Source organism: Phoenix dactylifera, chromosome 5, assembly GCF_051530095.1.
Source record: "Phoenix dactylifera cultivar Ajwa chromosome 5, Ajwa_hap1_PhDact_Kaust_v1.1, whole genome shotgun sequence".
In the NCBI taxonomy this organism is placed as follows: Eukaryota; Viridiplantae; Streptophyta; class Magnoliopsida; order Arecales; family Arecaceae; genus Phoenix; species Phoenix dactylifera.
Genome location: NC_143194.1, coordinates 26846729 through 26868571, shown reverse-complemented (window position 1 = coordinate 26868571; position 21843 = coordinate 26846729). Strand labels below are relative to the sequence as shown.

The 21843-nt window shown below is 40.5% G+C and overlaps 2 protein-coding genes across 3 annotated transcripts; both read left to right on the top strand.

The window, feature by feature from the left end:
• Positions 1–340: 340 nt before the first annotated feature.
• On the top strand, positions 341–4903 carry LOC103722866 (ATP synthase subunit beta, mitochondrial-like). Its single transcript, XM_008813564.6, has 9 exons — positions 341–1254; positions 2012–2087; positions 2207–2295; positions 2472–2589; positions 2674–2777; positions 2880–3038; positions 3137–3361; positions 3462–3773; positions 4571–4903. The coding sequence occupies exons 1-9, from the start codon at positions 787–789 to the stop codon at positions 4682–4684; spliced, it is 1665 nt and encodes a 554-aa protein (XP_008811786.4). The 5' UTR covers positions 341–786; the 3' UTR covers positions 4685–4903.
• Positions 4904–5045: 142 nt separating this feature from the next.
• Positions 5046–21387, top strand: LOC103722867 (FAD/NAD(P)-binding oxidoreductase). 2 transcript variants are annotated; one of them, XM_008813565.6, is made up of 5 exons: positions 5046–8734; positions 16154–16253; positions 16374–16469; positions 16565–16645; positions 19275–21387. In XM_008813565.6, exons 1-5 carry the CDS (start codon positions 8178–8180, stop codon positions 19335–19337), a joined length of 897 nt encoding a protein of 298 aa, XP_008811787.2. In that variant the 5' UTR covers positions 5046–8177; the 3' UTR covers positions 19338–21387. The 2 variants fall into 2 exon arrangements, with proteins under 2 accessions (XP_008811787.2, XP_088578179.1); XM_088722053.2 differs by lacking the exon at positions 19275–21387 and adding an exon at positions 17040–17191 and having other exon boundaries at positions 8046–8734.
• The last annotated feature ends 456 nt before the right edge of the window (positions 21388–21843 follow it).

Below are 21843 nucleotides of genomic sequence, written 5' to 3'. Positions count from 1 at the left end.
TCCTCTTCTGGATGATATTGTGAAAAGAAGCTTGTTTACATTTTTAAGCCACCCACATCCATGGAAAAGGTAATAGCGCAGCGCATTGGGCAGCTATCAAGTCGAGTGTTTGTGGTAGATGGATAGCATCAAGTTTTTTTGATTTTTGTTGTATTGTGTTTGCAGATGTATATGATGTATTTTATAATTAAAGTTGATCATAAACTGGATTTGAGCATATAAATTATCAAATTTCACATAGATCCAGCCTGAAATTTGATTATAAATAAATAAATGTAGGTCCGAGACCTGGCCATCATCAGCTCTATTTATGATAGACCGTAGCTAAGTTGAACCTCCTGCTTGTACAAATGAAAAAACGCAACAGGGTGCTCCAAATCCGGACTCAGAATCCTCCCAGAACTCCAGCGGATAAGATCGTCGACGTCCGCGTCCGCCCCCTCCCGGCTCCCCCACACAGCAACCAATCATTGAACGTCCCGCATATAAAAGTCCTATACGGAGCCTTCATCCGCCGTCCCACTTCCTCATGGAATACATCTCGTCCTTCCATATGTATTTGGACGGTCCAGATCTTCTTCCGCATAAACAGTTATATAAACTTCGTCCCAAGATTAACGTTGTCTCCGCCCCCTCCTTTCCTATTTCTCTCCACCTCCAATAAAAGAAGTCCGAGGAACTGCAATCCGGATTCTTCCCCAATAACGATAAAAACCCTAGCTTTCCTCAAACCCTAGGTCCCATTGCCGCTCTCGGTCCCCAAACCCTAGCCCCCTGATCGGCCCCATGGCCTCCCGCCGGGTCCTGTCCTCCCTCCTCCGCTCCTCCGCCCGCCGCTCCCCGGCGGCGCGGGCCGCCCTCTTCTCACCCCGCCCCCCGATCTCCTCTCCGCGTCCTTCCCCCATTGGCTTCCTCCTCTCCCGCGCCGTCGAGTACGCCACCGCCGCCGCCTCCTCGCCGGCCCCGCCGCCGACATCTCCTACCGCCGGCGGTACTGGAAAGATCACGGACGAGTTCACCGGGAAAGGCGCGATCGGCCAGGTCTGCCAGGTGATCGGTGCCGTCGTCGACGTCCGGTTCGATAACGGGCTGCCGCCGATCTTGACGGCCCTGGAGGTTTTGGACAACTCTATCCGGCTCGTGCTGGAGGTGGCCCAGCACCTGGGGGAGAACATGGTGAGGACGATTGCCATGGATGGGACTGAGGGGCTGGTTCGTGGACAGAGGGTCTTGAACACTGGCTCTCCTATCACTGTAGGTTTCTCGCCCTTGCTATTCTCTCATCTCTGTTCAAAATGAACTGCTTTGTTATTGAGTTGAGAAGAAGATTTCTTTACGCGAGATTTGTTGTAGGTTCACCTAGGTTTTCTGGATTTGGATCTGGTATAAAAACCGATGATGTTGGAAATTCCTTTTCAAAGTTTTGGGACATAAGGCAGCTAGAAGACAAGCTTTTAAATCTCATATTCTGGACAAGCTGGTTCGCATCCAGCACTATCTAATAATCAAAGGTTTAATTTTGATGGTCATGAGCGTGAGTGAATAATCTAAACTTTATGTTTTGGCTTTCGAGATTATAGTTTAGTATGCAATAGTTTTGTGGGTTATTGATGTTTATAAATCCTTTGAGTCCGTATGTCTTAAATTCCAATGTCTCATTTGCGTTATTCATTGTCATTTTTTTTAAGTTCATCAGTATAATTGAGGTCCCAAATATTTTTTTTTTACCATCTAGAATATATATTATTCGAGTAACACTTTCTACTCTCATAACTTAGAGGCAAGGACATAGGTGTAGAATTTAGGGAAATTGTTCTATTTGTGTTTGATTTGACGGTCATCAACCCAATTGGTTATATTAGAATTTCTTAATGAGTTGATGGACCTGTTTTCCTGTCACGATCGTTTCAGCAGTGAGTTGAATTACTAAGTTTATTGTGTTTGTTTGTTCATTGCCTTTGCTTCTTCTTTTGTTTGATTGACTTGATTGTTATGCTCGTTTATATATTAGGTGCCTGTCGGTAGGGCTACTCTTGGACGCATCATCAATGTTATTGGAGAGCCCATTGATGAGAAGGGTGAATTAAGTAAGTTTACTGTGCTTATTTTCCATATCACATCGAGTTTAGCTGATGATTTTGCTTTAAATTTAGTAAATTTTTCCAGTTTATTTTTTATTTTGGTTTCATTTTTTCCCCCTCAACAGAGACAAATCACTACCTTCCCATCCATCGTGAGGCCCCTGCTTTTGTTGATCAGGCAACAGAACAACAAATTCTTGTTACGGGTATCAAGGTACAATAATTGATTTTGTACCATCTAGAAAGTTCAGTCCATAGTTTATATTGGTTGTCGACTCAAATTACATGTTTAAGAACTGAATTATGCTCTTCTTAAGTTTGCAATGTTTTACAAACATTTCAGTGAGTTCCATTGCACATTACTGAGATGGCATATGCTTCTATCTACAGGTCGTGGACCTTCTGGCACCATACCAAAGGGGTGGAAAGATTGGACTTTTTGGTGGTGCTGGTGTGGGGAAAACCGTGCTTATTATGGAGCTGATTAACAATGTTGCTAAAGCCCATGGTTGGTCATGAGGAGAGATTAATAATTATATATATTTTTTGAATTCTTATTGGTCCTTCTGTTCATTGTTTTTCTACCTGCCAGGTGGTTTCTCTGTCTTCGCTGGTGTCGGAGAACGTACTCGTGAAGGCAATGATTTGTACAGGGAAATGATTGAGAGTGGTGTCATCAAGCTTGGTGATAAACAGGTTCAAGTTTAAGTTTTTTTCTCTCCTTTTATTTTGTTGCCACTGTCATTGGGGTCTTTTTCCCCCAATCTTAGGTCTCACCCCAATGGAATCATCTTGCAGGCTGAGAGCAAGTGTGCACTTGTCTATGGGCAAATGAACGAGCCTCCTGGTGCTCGTGCTCGTGTTGGTCTGACTGGGTTAACGGTGGCTGAGCACTTCCGAGATGCTGAAGGGCAAGATGTGCTTCTTTTCATTGACAACATTTTCCGTTTCACCCAAGTGAGCTCTCAGGAGTCATATTGTTTTTTCAATATAGTGAGAAATAGCAATATATTTCCTAGTTGCTTATTTTTTTAACATTTTTCTGCATTTTCTAGGCAAATTCTGAAGTGTCGGCGTTGCTTGGTCGTATCCCATCTGCTGTTGGTTACCAACCAACTTTGGCCACTGATCTTGGTGGGCTTCAAGAGCGTATCACAACAACGAAGAAGGGTTCTATCACCTCCGTCCAAGCTATTTATGTGCCAGCTGATGACTTGACAGATCCTGCACCTGCAACTACCTTTGCCCATCTTGATGCCACAACTGTGTTGTCACGACAGGTGTGCTTTGACCTGGTTATGTCCTTTAATACGTTACAAATTAAATTATTTTCTTTTTCTATGTTTCTTTTTGCTAAGATGGAATTGTTTTCTTTATTAGATCTCTGAACTTGGTATATATCCTGCTGTTGATCCTCTTGATTCAACATCTAGAATGCTTTCTCCTCATGTATTGGGAGAAGAGCATTACAACACTGCTCGTGGTGTTCAAAAGGTTCTTCAGAACTACAAGAATCTTCAAGATATTATTGCAATTTTGGGAATGGATGAGCTCAGTGAAGATGACAAATTGACTGTGGCTCGTGCTCGAAAGATACAACGGTTCCTGAGCCAACCTTTCCATGTTGCTGAAGTGTTCACTGGTGCACCTGGAAAATATGTGGAGCTGAAGGAGAGTGTTGACAGCTTCCAGGTGAGTAAAATCTTTCTTTTTTCTATTCAGGAAAAAAATTGACCTTATGATGTATTTCTCGTATTTTATAGCATTTAAGTAATTTTATTTATAATGTACTAAAAGGTCCTGTCTGTGGAGTATCGTTTACACAAATTCCTTGTACCAATTTATTGCATGCTACTTCTACTTTCATCTTCTTGAATCGTCAAATTATGTTTCAAATGAGCAAGTTGTATATAATGAAGTGAACTTACAAAGGCTTGTTGAAATGCTGTGAGCTCATTCTTTCCTCACTCTTTAGCAGCAGTTTAATTATTTTGTGCAGTCCCTTTTTCTGTTATCTTCATCTAGTTGAGAAATAGCATTGCCACATTTATTGTATGGTTTGCTTCCGTTACCATCATCAATTTGAGAAATACCTTTGTTGCATTTATGGTCAGCCTTGGGGATCATGGAGCAGCATGCCTCTTTATCATCTGTTGCACTTTGTTGATAAGAATGAAGCATAAGCCCACTTTGATGAAACAATTTGTTGTTGATATTGAAATAGTTGTTGCTAACCTTTTCTGAGTTTTTCTGTAGTTGGGTTAAAGTAGCAATGATATCTTACAGTATATTGACTTGTGCTTTAATTTAATTGTACATTTGACTGTCCATTGTAGAATAATGTACTATCACTTTTATATCTTTTCTGCTTGTTTTTTTCTTTTTGGCTGAGGTGCTCTGATAATGGAATGTCAGTTTAACCTCAATCTAGTTTGATCTTTTATGTGCACTGTTGATGAACACTGAGTTATTTTTCTCCATGGTTGCAGGGTGTTTTGGATGGGAAGTATGATGACCTTCCTGAGCAGTCATTTTACATGGTAGGAGGGATTGATGAAGTTATTGCCAAGGCTGAGAAGATTGCGAAGGAATCTGCCTCTTGAGCACAAATTTAACTTTATTTATAATAATCTGAAAGATGCAGTTAATGATCCCTGCATCTGAAAAAACACATTTTTGGAAGTCAACAATGTTTTATGCCAACTCTTGGCTGGAGAATTTCTGTAGGTTTTAGGAAAGAGCAAGTGTTCTTTTTAACGGAATAAACAGTGTTGAACATTTGTTTAATCTCTTGCAGTTGGATACAAGCCATTTCTACTCAATATTCGACTTGTTTTTGTGGACTATTTACACCATTATCACTTGTTTTGAACATGGAATTTATGCTTTGCAACATGTGTCTGCCATCCTAATCTCTTTGCCCAATGTCATCCATATTGGATTCAGTGTAGATTTATGCCTTCCAGTGGCAAAGCAAACCATGTTTATGTTGGAGGCTGTTCAAATGATGCTGTGATTTTGCATTTCTTTTCAAGGTTTACAATGTTTATGACTTTATGTAATTTCCTTTATTTTAGAGTGTAAAGATTGCATGACTACCCTCATTTGTATCTGGAAGGCAAACATCTTCAAGCAGTTTTCTTTGCCTCCAGTTTTCCTGCTCCTTGGTATGATTTTCTTTTTTCCTCTGAGCCTCAAATTAAGGAGGCAAATGAAGTGGTGGATTCCCTCATGATTGGTGCTTGATATATCACCTAGTCCCCTCAATCTAGTAGTCTCTTGCTACTTTGAGCTTCTCCATGTTAAAGTAAATGTTTGTTTCACGACATTAAGTAGATGCCTCATCTTATCCTTTTGCTTGTCAAAGGATCTCCTGATGTCTTTCCTTTCTAATTTTATCTTCATCTGTAAACTTAAATTCTGCCATTATGCATTGCCCTTATCTGGGATTTGGTCTCTGGCAGGTAGATGCTGATAAAATTTGGTTGGGCATCTTATTATTAGGCTCTTTGCTTATGGCTTTCAGTTTCTCGTTATGCCATCTCTTATAATGCTCGGTCCTCAGCATCATGTGATTTCAGAGTTTGTTTTATGGGACATTTTATTTGAGAACTTGCTAAAGAGATGTTTGTATAAATAGTAATCATTATTATATTGATGTTAGATAAGAATGTTCTTTTATATGATTATCTTTAGAAGCTTCTAACGATTATCACATTGATGGAAGTCTCTTTCTTTTTGGTGGTTAATGGAATCCATATTTGCTTGGTCTCGTCTTATATTTTCTTTGACATTGATTTCTGGCTTCTAAAATTAGACATGCCAGTTATCCTTAAAAAAATTTACTTGCCAGTAGGAGAGCACATAGCAAGACACAAGAAACTTGCTCCATTTAGCAGTTCTGTTAAATTGGTTTTTAAACTTTGCCATTTGTGTTTAGCTTTGGACAGCTTGGGTGTTGAGTTTGGTCTTCGCTTTTTGTGCTTGTTTGATTGGTACGAGTTCGGCTCGTTATAATCATGCTATATTTACCTTCTTTCTCAATTTCCTGCTGCTCTACATTTTATATTTTAGTTTTTTGTCAGTTTCATTAGGTTATTCTCGAATTTGTCAGTTTATGATTGTTCAATATTCAATATATTGGCAAGCTATCAGATGCTCTCTATTTGATTCCTGCTACAAGCTTCCTTTTATTTTGTACTTTCAGGCTTTACTCAGCTCATAAACTGTTTTTAAGTTATTAACATGCCGGAGCTGCTTCTCTGGCATTCTACTCAACCATATAGTGCTTTTTTGCCCTTCCGTAACAGCGACTCTTCTAGGTATCAATGGTTTTACATGATTAATCTATAGCTGTCAATTTTAGACCATAACTTTGATTTGCCCTGGTGGGCGTCGGCTATCTTCAGGACACCATGTTATCTTATGTGGAGTAAAATCTATCCTTCTGATTGGCCTTGCAAAACCAAATTTCTCAAGTTGAAATCTTACACAGGTGAATGGAATACGTTTGTCATGGAGGAAGTCGGCCTAGGCTGGCACCACCTGGCTATCTGGTGATTGTGATCATGGCCGTGTTTTCTTGGAGGGAGATCCTGAGATTTGTGAATGAAAGCTATCAGGCATCTTTCATGGTCACATATTCGACAACAACCAATTATTACAGTGTGGCATCTTAAGCACCTTGTTTGGTCTTGCTAATAATATTGAACTGTCTATTAACTTTCTACATGCTGGTCATCTCATCTTGAATTATTAATTACATCAATGCTATGTTGAACAAGTGAAGCTTATTTATTCCCGATCTTATATTCTCCAACTATACCATAAGCTATGTTGATATATTAATCTCATGCCAACATATGTTTGTGCTGATACTGTAAGACTACCAGCGGACGAGGTTGGGATTCCAAATATGAAATCAATATCTAATATTCAAGATTAAATAATGTATTTAGATTGGATTCTTTATTATAGGGAAATTGCACCTCATTATTTAGAGATCCATATGAAAACTCGACTGTAATAGTATATGCTACTGTGTATTTATGTATTGTATTTTTTGTGTAGACAAGCATTGTATGTAAATGAAGTTCTATTATGATTCTATCATTAATGATAATAATAACAAGCTGAACACTAATGTTAAATTTTTAATATTTCGTTTCAACATTTTTAACAAATTTCAATTGAACTTTGATTTTGGAGACTTAAATTTTGACTCTACAAAATGTCCATGATGATATACATAGTAAAGTCATTTCTTGGCGAATAGGAGAGAGCCAAAATCTTCTGAAATAAACATCATTCAGAATCTCACACCCTGCTAGGACTAACGCTCGGGTAGGAAGATCATTTCGAAGCATTCAGATTAGGCCCCCTCCATCATATTCAACCAATATATTCTAAATCCATATTAGAAATTTTATAGGATTAAAGCCATAAATACATGCTCTGGTGCACATCATGCATTAGACATCTCAAATAATTCATAAAATTGACTAGGATCTGATAGCAAAATGGGTGCTCCCAAACATTTTTCCATGCATAGGATCACAATGAAATACTCCTTGAATATAGATTATACTAGGTAATAAATAGTTGATGGTATGCAACTATTTTCTCTTTTATAATTGTACATGACAAATAATTTATCAGACTAAAAATGATCACCATTTATGAGATAAGAGTTATCCATTGCTACACGTATGCAGAAAAAGTTGTCCTAAAACAATTTCCTAGCAAGAGTTTTTTCTGTTTTTTGGGAAAATTTCGTAGCCAGATTCGGTTATTGAGGCTCGAACTTTTGTTCATATGCCAACGGAGAACCTTGGAACTCTTATTCTCATGCACCCCAAATAGATAAAATAAGAGTAGCACAAAACAGAGAAAAGTATAGCCACACGTATATCACTTTATATCTCCCAAACAATATATATTCTGAAAAGAAGAAATACCTAATCTGATACTTTTCCGGTGCTTTCTAAGCCGCGACTCTCTCCCCGTTTGGCGGCTGCGACGACCGATCCCTGCTCCCCTCCAACCTTTTCGCGTTCTCTTTCTTGAAATAAAAGGCGAAGCAGTAGAGGAGAAGAGATGGTTGCCGTCGCCCTGTCTTCCCCTCCACCTCCTCTGCTCCGCCTCCCGCCTCATGCCCCCTCCCTCATGTCCCCTCTCCCCCTCCCCCGCCTCCGCCCCCTTCGCCTTGGCCGCCGCCACCTCTCCTCCCTCGCCGCCGTCGCCGCCGCCGTTCGGCAGGACTCTGCCACCTGGACCCAGGCACCGCTGACGCTCATCGCCCCGGCCTCCCGCGACGCATCCCTCTTCCACGTCTCCATCGACGTCTCCGACGCCCCCGACCTCGCCGCCGCCCACACCGCCCCCGGTCAGTACCTCCAGCTCCGCCTCCCCGCTGCCCCCAAGCCCGTCTTCCTCGCCATCGCCTCTCCGCCCGCCCTCGCCGCCGCCCGTGGCGAGTTCGAGTTTCTCGTCAAGCGCGTTGCCGGCTCCACGACCGACCTCCTCTGCGGTCTTAGAAGAGGGGAAGTCGTCGAGCTCAGCGCCGTCATGGGGAGGGGCTTCGAGGTGGAGCGGATCTCGCCACCCGAAGCCTTCCCGACCGTGCTCATCTTCGCCACTGGATCTGGGATCAGGTACTCTTCTCCCTCCCCTCTAATTCCCGTCTTCCCTCTAAATTATATTTATTTATTGTAATCTAGGATTCTTTTTTTTGCGTAAAAAGTCAAATTAATTTGTTGATTTTTATTTTAAGTTGAGAATTTAAGTGAGATGAAGGATTTATAATGACTAAAATCGTAGCTATTCATTGATGGAGATGGAAAAATTACTGGACTAATTATCGAACATCCTGTGGGCTATCCTTTGTTGTCGATAAAACTGATACCGACCGAGTTCTAGCTTCCACCTGGGACAATCTTTGAGAGTGATCGCAACATTATATTGTTTCTTTCTTAATATCTGCATATATGTTAACTGATGACAAATTGGCGAATCTAAAACTTGCATCATAGACCTCTTCTTACTTATCTCTTTTTCTTATTACCCAAATAATGCAGAATTGTGGGTTGATCATAATTTTGGAGTGTTTCTAAGAACTGCCTGTTTTTGGCTTCAGCAAGTGGGCTAGGTGAATTTTTTGCGGTTTTGAGGTTTTAAAAGCTTATTGAGACTCTGCTAACATTATATAATCATAGTTTGCAGCAAAACTCCAGGAGGAAAAAGAAGAGGCTTCTCTTTTAATTGGTTAGCATCCAATTAAGATATGCTAATGCATGTACTGACACTAACTTTGCTAGAGTAAGACTACAGACAATAAAATAGATTATGTAAAGAATATGGGTAGAAAATTGCACAATACATAAGCTAATCTGTTTGCTAGTTGCTCGACTATTTGAGATTGATGGCAATGTCCATATTTACTTACATTTATAAATGGCAAAAAGGAAATGCTGCATGTCTCTCACATAATAAGTAAATGTGTGTTTTCTTTCTTAATAGCTGTGTGGTAATCTATATCATTGAATGAATCTTTGTCATAGAATTGCCAAATGTGGAACTTAAGAGAATTTTGAACCTTATAAGGGCCTTGTTATGGGAATGCTATTGATAGGTTTTTCCATGAATGGTCAAAAATTTGCAGATAACACCATCATTGGTGATCTATGCTGAAAGGAAGATTTCTAACCATTTGGAACATTTTTAACCTGAAAGTTTCACGCATCTTATCCTAATGGTTGGCAATGACTATCAACTGACTATGCCCATGGACTGAATTAAGACTATGGACTGACCATGGACTGCATGAGCTATACATTTAGTTTCATGTTTCACTATAAAGCCCAAAAATACTTAGAGATACATGGACTAGTGAATCCACCTAGCTTATTAGCCTCATTCTTTGACGTTAGGATCATTAAGCAGTTTGCCAGCTGCTTAAATAAGGATTCCATGAAGTTCTTTTATAGATTTTTACCTAAAGGTGACTATGCCGTTTTTGTTCCTTCTAGATAGCATAATCATTCAAACTTTGCATTAAGGAGAATTCTAATAAGCATGGTATGATGAACCGACCGGTTCCGGTCGGTTCAACCGGCACCGGTACGGTACGGCGTATTATTTTGGTTCCAACCTCTTCTGAGTCGAAACTGAATGGTTCCGTACCCGTACCGGTGCGCACCAGCCCGATTCGCACTGGCCCAAGTGCGGGTGCCCCGCGTGCAGAGAAGAGCGGCCGCACGGTTTTCCGCACTGGGAACCGCGCCTGCGAGCTGCCCGGCACGGGATATTCAATGCCACAATTAACACGCGCGCGTCTGCGCGGATTTTTTTTTCTTTTGGTCTTCGCCGGTACAGTATTGGTTCGGTTCGGTACTGTACCGATACCGTATCGGTACCGACCTCCACCAGTAAATCGGTACAATCGGTATGGCGAACCTTACTAATAAGCTTCATAGTCATACTAAAAATTGACCAAACCATGCAAGCTCGTAATTTGACATGATTGAGAAGCATGATGGACAAGTGTGCCCAATGTATGGGAAGTGTGCGCGCGCGCGCATAAGTGTTAAGTCAAAACACAATTAAGCACTTCCCATGGAGTGATGGTTTTGGCGAGTATGGCTTGTAGCAAGACTATCATCTTATTGCACTTCAACCATATGTTCTTCCAAATACTTCAACTTGTTTTCACAAATATCTTATCTTTTAAAGCCGACATATAAAGGAAGATTCTTACATGTTATATCGCATTAATCAACTTTGAAAACCTTAAATGACATGATCTATCATCAAGGGCATGTTCTAGCATCCAATATTAGAATATTGTTGTCGTCCCCTCCAATCAAGTGGATTAGATGAATTGAGGATGTATCACTGATAAAAGACCACAGACGCTTCTTTGAAGATACATCATAACCAAGAAATGCCGAACCGGACCGTACCTTCTGGTTTAGGCCGCGCCGAGCCGACCCGGTCTCTGACCAAGTTGGTTCGAGCATATAAAATGGTTCCAGCCCCTACGGGGCCGGAATCGGTCAGTACAAGAGCAAACGGGATGCAATCAGATCGGTTCGGCCAGGACTCGGTGTCACAATGCGCGCTGTGGCATTTTTGGTGACCGGTTTGGTACCGATTCGGTCCGATCCGAACCAGTACCGAACCGGACCGGGTGCCGATTGGTACGGCACCCAATACCAGTTCGGCAATTCTTGATCAAAACCATCTAAGACTGTGGTCTCTTCTTGGAGAAATTGAAGGATGCGATTACCAAGGATAGGACATGCGTCTAGCTGCTTTGCTATAGGGACCAACAAGTTATGTATACATAGGTTTAGAGAGGAGATGTGAGTCTCGTGTCTTAATTATGCTAACAACTGATTACTATCAATTCCAACAAGATCTTTAAATGGAAAATTAGATTAGTTGAAAAGCATTTTAAGTACATTCATGTTGAATCCTTCTGCCAAATCTTGCCCTTTAGTGATGTTACGGATAACGACAAAGGTACTGCCCAACCTATAACAATTACTAAATCATGGCCATTAAAACCCCACATCCAACAATATGATCCTCAAAGGAAAAACCATGATAAATCCTTTTACAGTATTCTATAATAATGTACATTCCTATGGGATTGTTTAAGCTGATAAAATACATAAATCCAGACAATTACTTTTCTATCCTAATGTGAACAAATGCTGAAAATAGATACCTTATTGGATATCATACTACCTCTAGAGTATTGCATGGCTACTTTCTGTTCCATTTATTTTACGATAGTTAATATCATGACACACCCAAAAGTTACTTGTTTAGAACATTACTAGATAGCAGTGTTCTTAGGTCAATAAAGTGGTACAAGTTCATGAAGGAACGAGTTCTACACCTCATTTTACTAACTATTGCACCTACTAGTTGCAAGGTTCTTCATCAGTAGTTTTAGGAGTAACTACTCTGGTTGCAAAAAACATCATTCTAGCAATCATATAAAAGCAACGGCCAGCTTACCGATGGCTTTGAAGACTGTCGTCTCAGCCTGAAGCTAATTGGTCATTCCAGGCATCAAAATTTACATACTCTTTTATGACTCTAGATCAATGTATGGTAAGAAACCTCATATTTTTATTGATCCATAATCATGAAAAATATTGTGAATAGTGGTTTATAATTTCATTGATAAAATTTGCTTTTATTGCTAATCAAATATTTTCATACATAAATGGTCTTTGTCATTACTTTTTGTTTAACCAGATCATGTATCCATTGTCTGCCTATTTAGATTATTTGAATAAGTTTCCGGTTCTGCTTATGTCTTTCCCCAAATGTTATTATTTTTCTTACTTGAAGCAAAATTTGAGTATAGGAGTCCTAATAAAATGAGTACAGTGCTGATCAAGATTTTGGCTAATTTGTCGAAGTGATGGTTTCTTTGTATCAAGGACATAGACTGTTAGTATGAGACTGACATTCATAAGAACTATGGGTTCTCTGTCTATTCATTAGATTTGTTTTAGTTTTTGATAATTTTTCTTCTGTCTATTTTTTTGATAATTGTTAGTTCTTATAACATTAGTATTAAGTTGGCCCACATTATTTAAAATCAAATAATTTCAGCCATTTTAAGAGAGAAGGTGTCTGTCAACAATGTTAAGAAAGACATGCAAAAAGTTTTCGAACTGTATCTTTCTGAGCATTTTGAGGTTATAAATCCAGCCACTTAACTTGTTAAAAAAAGGGCCTAGTAACTTCTACTTATAATATGTTAAAAGAAAGGGCTCAGTTAGAATGAGTATTTGCACACATCCCTTTGGATTTTTTTCCCTCCTTTTTTGTAATTGTTTATAGCTAGGCACATGCAATGCATGTAAAAAAAGATGTTCTAGAGGAACAGGAGGCGCGAAGTCATATTCTTTGAGAAGGATAATTTTGAAATATTAGCAAAAGTGGAATTGCTCAAAAAGCATAGTGTTTGTAGCATAGATATTTTACATACAAACGCACACACACATATCCATTTTTGCACCCACAAGATGCACATAGAGCCCATAAAATTTTTGTACCCACTTTATGCGCGGGTTAGAGACTGCCAAAACTTATGATTTTTACATACAAACGCACACAGATATTTTACATACAAACGCACATAGATATTTTACATACAAACGCACACACACATATCCATTTTTGCACCCACAAGATGCACATAGAGCCCATAAAATTTTTGTACCCACTTTATGCGCAGGTTAGAGACTGCCAAAACTTATGATTTTTGGTTTCTAGGTATTTTCAGTTCTATAGATTATGACTAGTAGTGTGGATCTCCAATATGAAGAGTCCATTATTGATTCTGGATCATTAATTTATTGATTTAACATTTAATGTATACATGCATGTATGAAGTTGAGGTCAAGAAGGAACAAAAAGAGATTTGCACAGACTGAAGTATGTTAGGGGCAGTTTAGGAATTAAAGAAAGCAGAGTCAATTTTAGGGGGCCGGTGTTGCACCTCCCAAAGTTTGTATTATATATAGAGAAGTTTTGAAGGAGTTTAAAAAGCTGCCTAAGCACCGCATGGGTGTTTACGTGTAGTTGGGTATCACAAAATAAGTGGCAATATCAACTATCTCGTGAGTGTTGTTTGTCGTATCTCGAGTACTGTTTTCCAGCCATCACAAGGATAGAAAAAACCTTCCGATTGGTACGATATTTGGTTTCTAGGTATTCTCAGTGGTATAGATCATGACTAATAGTGTGGATCTCCAAGTTGGAGAGTTCATTATTGGTTTTGCATCATTGGTTTATTGATTTAGCATTTAGCGCATGCATGCATGTATGTAGTTGAGGTCAAGAAGAAACAGAAATGATTTGCACAGACCAGTATATGAAAGGCAGTTTAGGAATTAAAGAAAGCAGAGTCGAAGGGGGGGGGGACGGTGTTGCACCTTCCATTGCTTTCATTATATATAGAGAAGAAGTTCTGACAGAGTCCAAAAAGCTGCCTAAGCATTGCATAGGTGTTTATTAGAGGTGATCAAAATCCGGGCCGGGCCGGGCTCGGGCCGGGCTCTACAGCAAAAATTAGGCCCGATAGCTATGCCCAAACCCGGCCCGGCCCGACTGTCGGGCTTAAATTTTTGTCCAGGCCCGACCCAACCTTATAAATCTGGTCCCAGGCCCGACCCGACAGACCCGACCCGACAGGCCCGACCCGATAGGCCCGACCCGACAGGCCCGACCCGACAGGCCCGATTTTTTTTTTTTTTTTGGGAATCTAGAAATGGGCCAAAATGGCCCAACAGCTTAATGGGCTCTCTAAAACTGGATGTATTTTTCTACCTTTATTTTATTTCTCCAATTATTAATTGGTTAATGTTAAGCATATAACTAGCCTATTTCAAATAGATAGTGTTGGTGGTGGTTTCAAACTTTGGAATTTGGATATATCTACAAACATTAAAAAAGAAAAAATTTGCATCTTCAAGCCAATAGAAAGAAAATAAAATGTATGAAACATTATTGTCCAGCTGAAAATTACAACCCAACAATAAAAACTACAAACTTAAACAATTACATATTTAGACAAAATACAAATTACATTGTCCCATTAACATTATAACAAACATCCATCTTTGTGCATTCAAAAGTAAATGTAATCATAATTCTTGAAGCCACTTCCATAATAGAAAACTGTAGAAGAACATCCTTGCATCTTCTAACTCTCAAAACCTACAAATACAAAATTGAAACATTAGCAATTGGGCTGGTAGTATTTATCATAATAAAAATAAAGCCCCATCCAACCGGCAAAAAAAAAAAAAAACAAAAAAGGGAGATCAGGAGCCCATCTCAGCCTGATAGCCGCTCCCTGAGATTCTCAGGTCAGGGGAGAAGAAACCGAGAGGAGAAGATTAAAAGAATCTCCACCCTCAAGAAGTCCATCTCCAATCCCCCGATCTTTCTTCCTGATGGCCCAGCTGGAACCGGAGCAATGTGAGGGAAGGAAAACCAAGACCAAAACCAAAAAAGAGAAGGGATGAAAGATCACTCCCTTCCTCATAGTTCAGACGTGTGTATCAACTATCAAGCCAACCAAATCCCTCCTCCCTCTTTCTCTCCAGTCTCCACCGGTCCACCCAAAACAAAATCCATCCGGGATCGAGCTCGAAGAGGAGGAGGAGGAGGAGAAAAATCTTACCGGTGACTGTGAGTCGGTGACCGGAGCCGCGGAGGTTGCCGTCCGGGGGAGAAGGACGCGAAGAGCCGCTGGTCGGTCGTTGAAGAGGCGACGATACCGAGAGGAGGCGGCGGCTACAGGGAAACCGGCTACAGGGAGCGGCTATCAGGCTCTCAGCGAGGGAAGGGGGGGGGGGGGTCTCTCAGCGAGGGAAAGGGAGGGGGGGGTTTGGGGGGGGCGGCGGCTCTCAGCGAGGGAGGGGGGGGGGTGTTTGGGGGGGGGGGGGCGGCGGCTCTCAGCGAGGGAAGGGGGAGGGGGGGGGTTTGGGGCTTTAGTTTTAGGGTTTCTTAAATTTTTTTAATATATTATATTTTATATCAGTGTTTTATAGCCGGGCCGGGCCGAATCGGGCCATTTTTAAAAGTGTCCAGGCCCGGCCCGATTTTTTTGGTCGGGCCATTTTTCCTGCCCAGGCCCGACCAATGGGCCTTTTTTCAATGCCCAAGCCCGAAAAATTTCGGGCCGGGCTGGGCGGGCTGGGCGGGCCAGAAGGCCCGTGATCACCTCTAGTGTTTATGTATAGTTGAGTAATGCATAATAAAGTGGCAATATCTAACATCTCCTAATTGTGGTTAGCTGTATCTTGAGTATTGTCTTCCAACCATCACAAGGATAGAAAAAGCCTTCCAATCAATGTGTTTTGAAGAAAATATCCTGCACTTCTTTTTCTCTGAAATTTTGAGAGCGCTTCAAGATGAAGTTGTGTTTTAGGATACTGGCACATGCTGTTTAGAATCTCATCATAATATTTGTCAATAATCTAATAAAATTTACTCACTCTTATCAACTTGTTTGCTTCCCTCTTACTTTTCCATGGCAGTCCAATTCGCTCGCTTATTGAGTCCGGAATCAATGCAAATAAAAGATCGGATGTGAGGCTTTATTATGGAGTGAGAAATCTTCAGAGAATGGCTTATCAGGTCTGCAAGATAGAATTCATATGCATTACAATTTATTGTATTACAGCTCTGTTTGCTGTAATGGTCTGATCAATTAAGCAGAAACCTTGTAACCTTTATAGTTCTCTTTTACTTCTTTAGGATAGGTTCAAGGATTGGGAGTCTACTGGTGTTAAACTTGTACCTGTTTTGTCACGGCCAGATGATAGATGGAAAGGTGAACAAGGCTACGTACAGGTAATGCTTTAATTTTTTTAAAAATGTCATAATTTGTTAGAAAATTCAATATTTCATATATTTTTAGCTTACTAATTTCCATGAACTTCTTGTAGGCTGCATTTTCTAGAGCCAAACAAGTGCTAAATGCTTCATCGACTGGGGCAGTGCTCTGCGGGCACAAACAGATGACTGAGGTATGACATATTTCTGATATACTAGCAATTATGCTGTTTATATTCCCTGAGCAGCTGCAGCAATTTCCTATTCTCCTGCTATCTTCGCGGCAGAAGATGTTGATTAAGGGCCTGTTTGGATGCCCATACAATTTATATGATGAATATTTCCATTTATTGATAAGGTTCTGAGGAACATGGCCAAGCGGAGAGTCCCTTTTTTTCCCCTTTGCTCTAGGAAATCCTGGGCTCTTAAATCCTATAATTTAGGAATAGTGAAAGCCACCTTCTGAGGGGAATCGATTATCCTAAAAGATCGAGATTGTGGGTGATCAAAGAAATCATAACTAGAAATATTCTTTCTTTTGCTCTCATTTTAGAGATGGCGACAGTCAGTCCTTTCTTTCCCTTGCAGTTTTATGATGGCGACAGCTAGAAATCATTACTTCTCTGGAGACTAATTATCCATGCATCCAAACTGGCCCTAAGAGCAATTATTAGTGGGATCTATACTTCGTATCTGAGTAACAGCACTGGAACTATTTCCCTTTATGATTTTTAGAGTGTGCTATTTGCATCTGCTATGCTATATATATGCTCTCTCTCTCTCTCTAAAGGTGTCTCTGCAGAAAACCAATTATTCAGTAAATCATCAACAAGGGTTTCTCCATAAAACATCAGGAACTGTGGTCCTAGAGTTACCCAAATTCTGTAATCATAGTTGTCTTGAATTGGAGATCTCAGTGAAACCACTAAGCATGGTCAATCCTGTGCCTCTCAGGTATTCTCCACCCTAACCAAAATGTTTATAGCTTTCAAATATCCAAGGTTCCTTCTTAACAATACTTCTTGCCCCTTGGAAAAAAAAAAACCTTTATCCATCCTCATGATCTGATCCTCCAACCTTACTCTCTAAATTTCTGTTTGTTCCATTTTCTGTGATCATTTGGTCTTCTAAAGCTAAGGTTTATGAAATCACCAATCTTTAGATCCTTGCCTTACACAGCTCCATCTACTCTATTTTTGCAGATCTGTCACAAGGTAATAGCCACCTCAATCTGTGCTTAAATCTCTCTCTGAAACACCTCAGTTCATTCCCTGAAGCTTTTTCAGGAAACAGTCGATAGCAAATAGCAAAACCTTCTTGACATGCTCTGAGCATGGTGTGAGATCAGCATCACCATGGGATGTTCGCATCAAATGTGCCTAATTTCCTATACCCTAAAATCTGTTCCACAGTTATCTGTGGACATTTAAGCATGCTCTTGGTGTATTGTTGGTAATTCTGACCTGAACCTTCTCATATATGTATTCCGATACCCTTAAGAGTAGTTAAATTTTCTTCCATTATCACCACAATTCCATCCAACTGCTAAAGCCTGGAGCAGACAGATGCAATTAGTGCTTTCAGGACCAGAATTGAATCTCTTCTTCCCAAAGCTCATACAAGTGCATCATTCCGCTTCACAATCATCTGTGCGCATTTCAACATTCACCTGGTGCAATTGCTTGCTAACTCCGGCCTGAACCTGCTCGCGTGTATATAGTCTTAAAGGTAGTGTAATATTCTATCATAATCACCATAATTTTGCACAACTGCATAACCCAGAAGTTGAATACTGTTGAAGGTTTTGAGAACCAGAGTTGCAGTCATCTGATTAACTTATTCAGCTTGCAGCTTTTAATGCTACGCTGCTTAATGGATCATGGTGAAAGAAGGATGAGCACTAGGACTGCAGCAATATCGGGCTTTAGTTTTTGGACTTCTGTTCTAAATAAAAATTTATGAATATACTTGGAATGAGCTTTGTGGTTACCGGGTTTTGTTCTCTCATGAACACTGAATAGTTCTTTGCCCAAAGGTTAGTGAAACATTGATAGGGAAGTGAGAACATGCAAGAGAAAGGAGCTTGAGCATAACATTTAATGGTTGAAGTCAGCCTGTCCGTCCAAGATGGATAAGGTACTTAGATTACACTAGAAAACAAAATCAGGATATCAGGAAAAGCATCATAAATGAGGCAAGGTGCTTCAGAACAAAACAAGTATGTTTTGGATAAGAAATTTAATGGTTGAATTTCAAAAAACAGAAAAAACAAATTGAGAAGAAATATAACTCTTTCAACCTTACAGAATTAGCTTTGAGGTTGCAGATTTATCTGATGAATAGTCAATACTGGCAGAATAGTGCTCCATGAATGCTGAAAGATATTATTATCAGCTTAAAATTGAAATTTTTGCTGATTGCTTCATGTTGACTTAACAAGTTCAGCAACATTTTAGGTTCTTATTTGATGTTGGATTTTGTGCCTTTTTACATAGAAATAAAGCTCTAATTATAGAAGACATGGTAGTATTTATGTAGTGACCAGTCTAAATTTGTAATTTTTTTTTGCAAATTCTAACAGCTATAATGGTAGAACCACTCGAGGTCACTATTGCTCCTATGAAATAGCCTTATTTATATGTTCTATGTTGCATTTGTAGACTACTTCACACACGTCTGCTAAATTTTTTTTTTGACACTACATTAAAGACTTTGTAGTAATAGGCATTAGGGATTGGTATTATTTTTGGTATGTAATAGTAGTCTGGCTTAATTTAGACAATGTAGAACTGATGTTAACTGACGTCTATGATCACATGGCAGGATGTTACAACTGTGCTTGTGGCTGATGGTGTGCCAAAAGATAAAATTCTGAAGAATTTCTAATGGTGGACATGGACTCCTGTTTTGTTGTAACATTTTTGACAAAAAACCATCAGTTATTCTTTAATCACTAAGCCACAATCATTTGATTGAGCTTGGATAGATTAGGAGCTAATAATTTATCAAATTTTGACATTTTTCCTATGTCGTAGCATATAATACCATAGTAAGTTTGAAATATTTAATGATTTAATATCACTCAGAGAACCAGGGAACTGCATACGCAAACACAACCTTTTCATGGTTGTCAAGAGTAAACTACTTGTTTGAAGATTCAATGACTGCCTCTGTTTTTAACTATGATTAAGCCAATGATGTTTTAGGTTATCCTGCCCATTTCTGTTATTAAGTTTGCAGCTGAATAAATTATTATTAGGCTCAAATTTACCCCTTGAGAACTTGGAAACTACCTCAATTTTGGCCTGCTTTGCATCTTTGGTTGAATTTTTGGCCCTCTCTCAGCTTGATGAAGAATATATGAAATAAAGGAGGTAATGGCGGCTATCAAACATTCTGATCAGTGTTAAAGGGCTCCAGATGTGTGAGATGATGATTCAAATGACCAAGGGATATAGGATGACCTTGGTACAGGCATCTAACATCTAGTTGGAGCATGCTTTCCGGTGTTTGCTGCTTGGAATTCTTATGATGCTCATTGGATCGCTTAACACCATTTGATCACTCCTGAATTCCAAACACAGAAACACTAGGATTATGCTTCATACAAAGGATGGTGCTCCCAGAGATCAGATGGATGATTAGTGATGGACGATCTATTGATGTACTAGAGGATGCTTGGATAACTGAGCAGCCATGGGGGAGGATGCCGATGATAGTGGATTCGGTGAGGTTGTCAGGGTGCAGGATCAGCAAGCTGATTAGTGCTAGCAGATGGAACGAGGTGCTGGTCCGGGATGTGTTTGTGGAGCAGCTTGCCGAGAGGGTTTTGGAGCTCCCGATCCTTGGTGGGGAGTCGGTGGACAGGTTGGTCTAGACTCCGACAAGGAGGACGATGTTGCGTGCTAGGGATCTGCAGGCATTGATGGGGAGGGAGACCACCCGATGGATAGAGGGTGGGTAGATCTGGAGGTTGTGCGTCCATCCTCGAGTGGCGTTATTTTTATAGAAAGTGGCTTGGGGCTGTCTTCTGACTTGGAGCGTATTGGCTAGGCGGAGCGTCAGGACTATCCCCATGTGTGAGGACTGCCCTGATGAGGAGGAGACCATCACTCATGCTCTTCTTTACTGCCCTCAGGCTATACAGGCATGGAGGAGTGCAGCACCATCCTTGTCGCGGGATTGGGGTTCGGCAGAGGACTTGTTACATCATCTGAGGGTATCCATAAGGAGACCAGAGTTGGTGGAGTGGGGTGTTACTTGTGCCTACCTAGCTTACCACGTATGGTTAGACCAAAATGCTGGCATCTTCGAGGGGAGGAGGGCACCCCCGCGAGCTGTGGTGGACAGAGCCTTCCGACATGCGGCCAAGTTCATCTACTTTATCAGGAAGTCTTCACTTGGAGGTACTAGGGATACCTGGGGTTTCCACATCGCTGTCACAGCGCCCAGAGTCACTTTTGTCATCTGGGAACCCCCAACCCCGAGGTGAACTTCGACGGTAGTGTGCTAGCTGGAGGAGATAGAGAAAGGACGGGATTTGTGATCCGTGATCACAATTTTAGATTGATTGCCGCAGGAGGGTGACACATCGGCGGCACGACAGTCTTAGGAGCAGAGCTCAGGGCGGCATGAGAAGGCATCACCTATATGAGGAGCGTCCTAGAGGTTGGTGAGATCACCTTGGAAGGAGATTCCACTATGATGATCGATTGGCTTCGGGATGCTGAGCGACATGTAAATGACCATTCTTTTCTTAGTAATATATAGCAGATGGTGAGAGACTGTGACTCTTTTCAGGTTGCTCATGTGTATCGGGAGGCAAATAGGGCTGCTGATTGGGTTGCTTTCTTTGCTGCCCATCACTCCGGAGAGGTCTTAGGGACAGTTTGAGATTGTACCCTCATTTTTATGCAACGTATTGTATCTTGACTCAGTTGGTTGCACTCACGCCAGATTAATGTAAGCAATCGTTTTATCAAAAAAAAAAAGAAGAAGAAGAAGAAGAAGAGAGAGATCACATAAAAAAAACATCAACAAATTTGTAGGCGATTCAAATATGATAAAATCTTTGTGCGCTCTAAATCCAATTATTCAGATGCTCAGAGGCCTTGAAAAAAAGGTTGAATATATAATTTCTAGTTAGCGAACACTCTTTTTTCCTATTATTTTGAAGAGATGCATATCATTTTCGTGCAGCATGATGTATGAAATGCATATTTACCTCCACCTCCAGACATATGTTTGTACCCAGTTCACGTGGACCTCCTCTACTTGATGGGAGTATTCATCACGACCATTCATTTCAGACCTTCGAATCAAAATGCAACATGAGGTCCAGAGTTACATGAACGATGTTTAACAAAGCACCGGTTTTACTGGTCATCCGGTC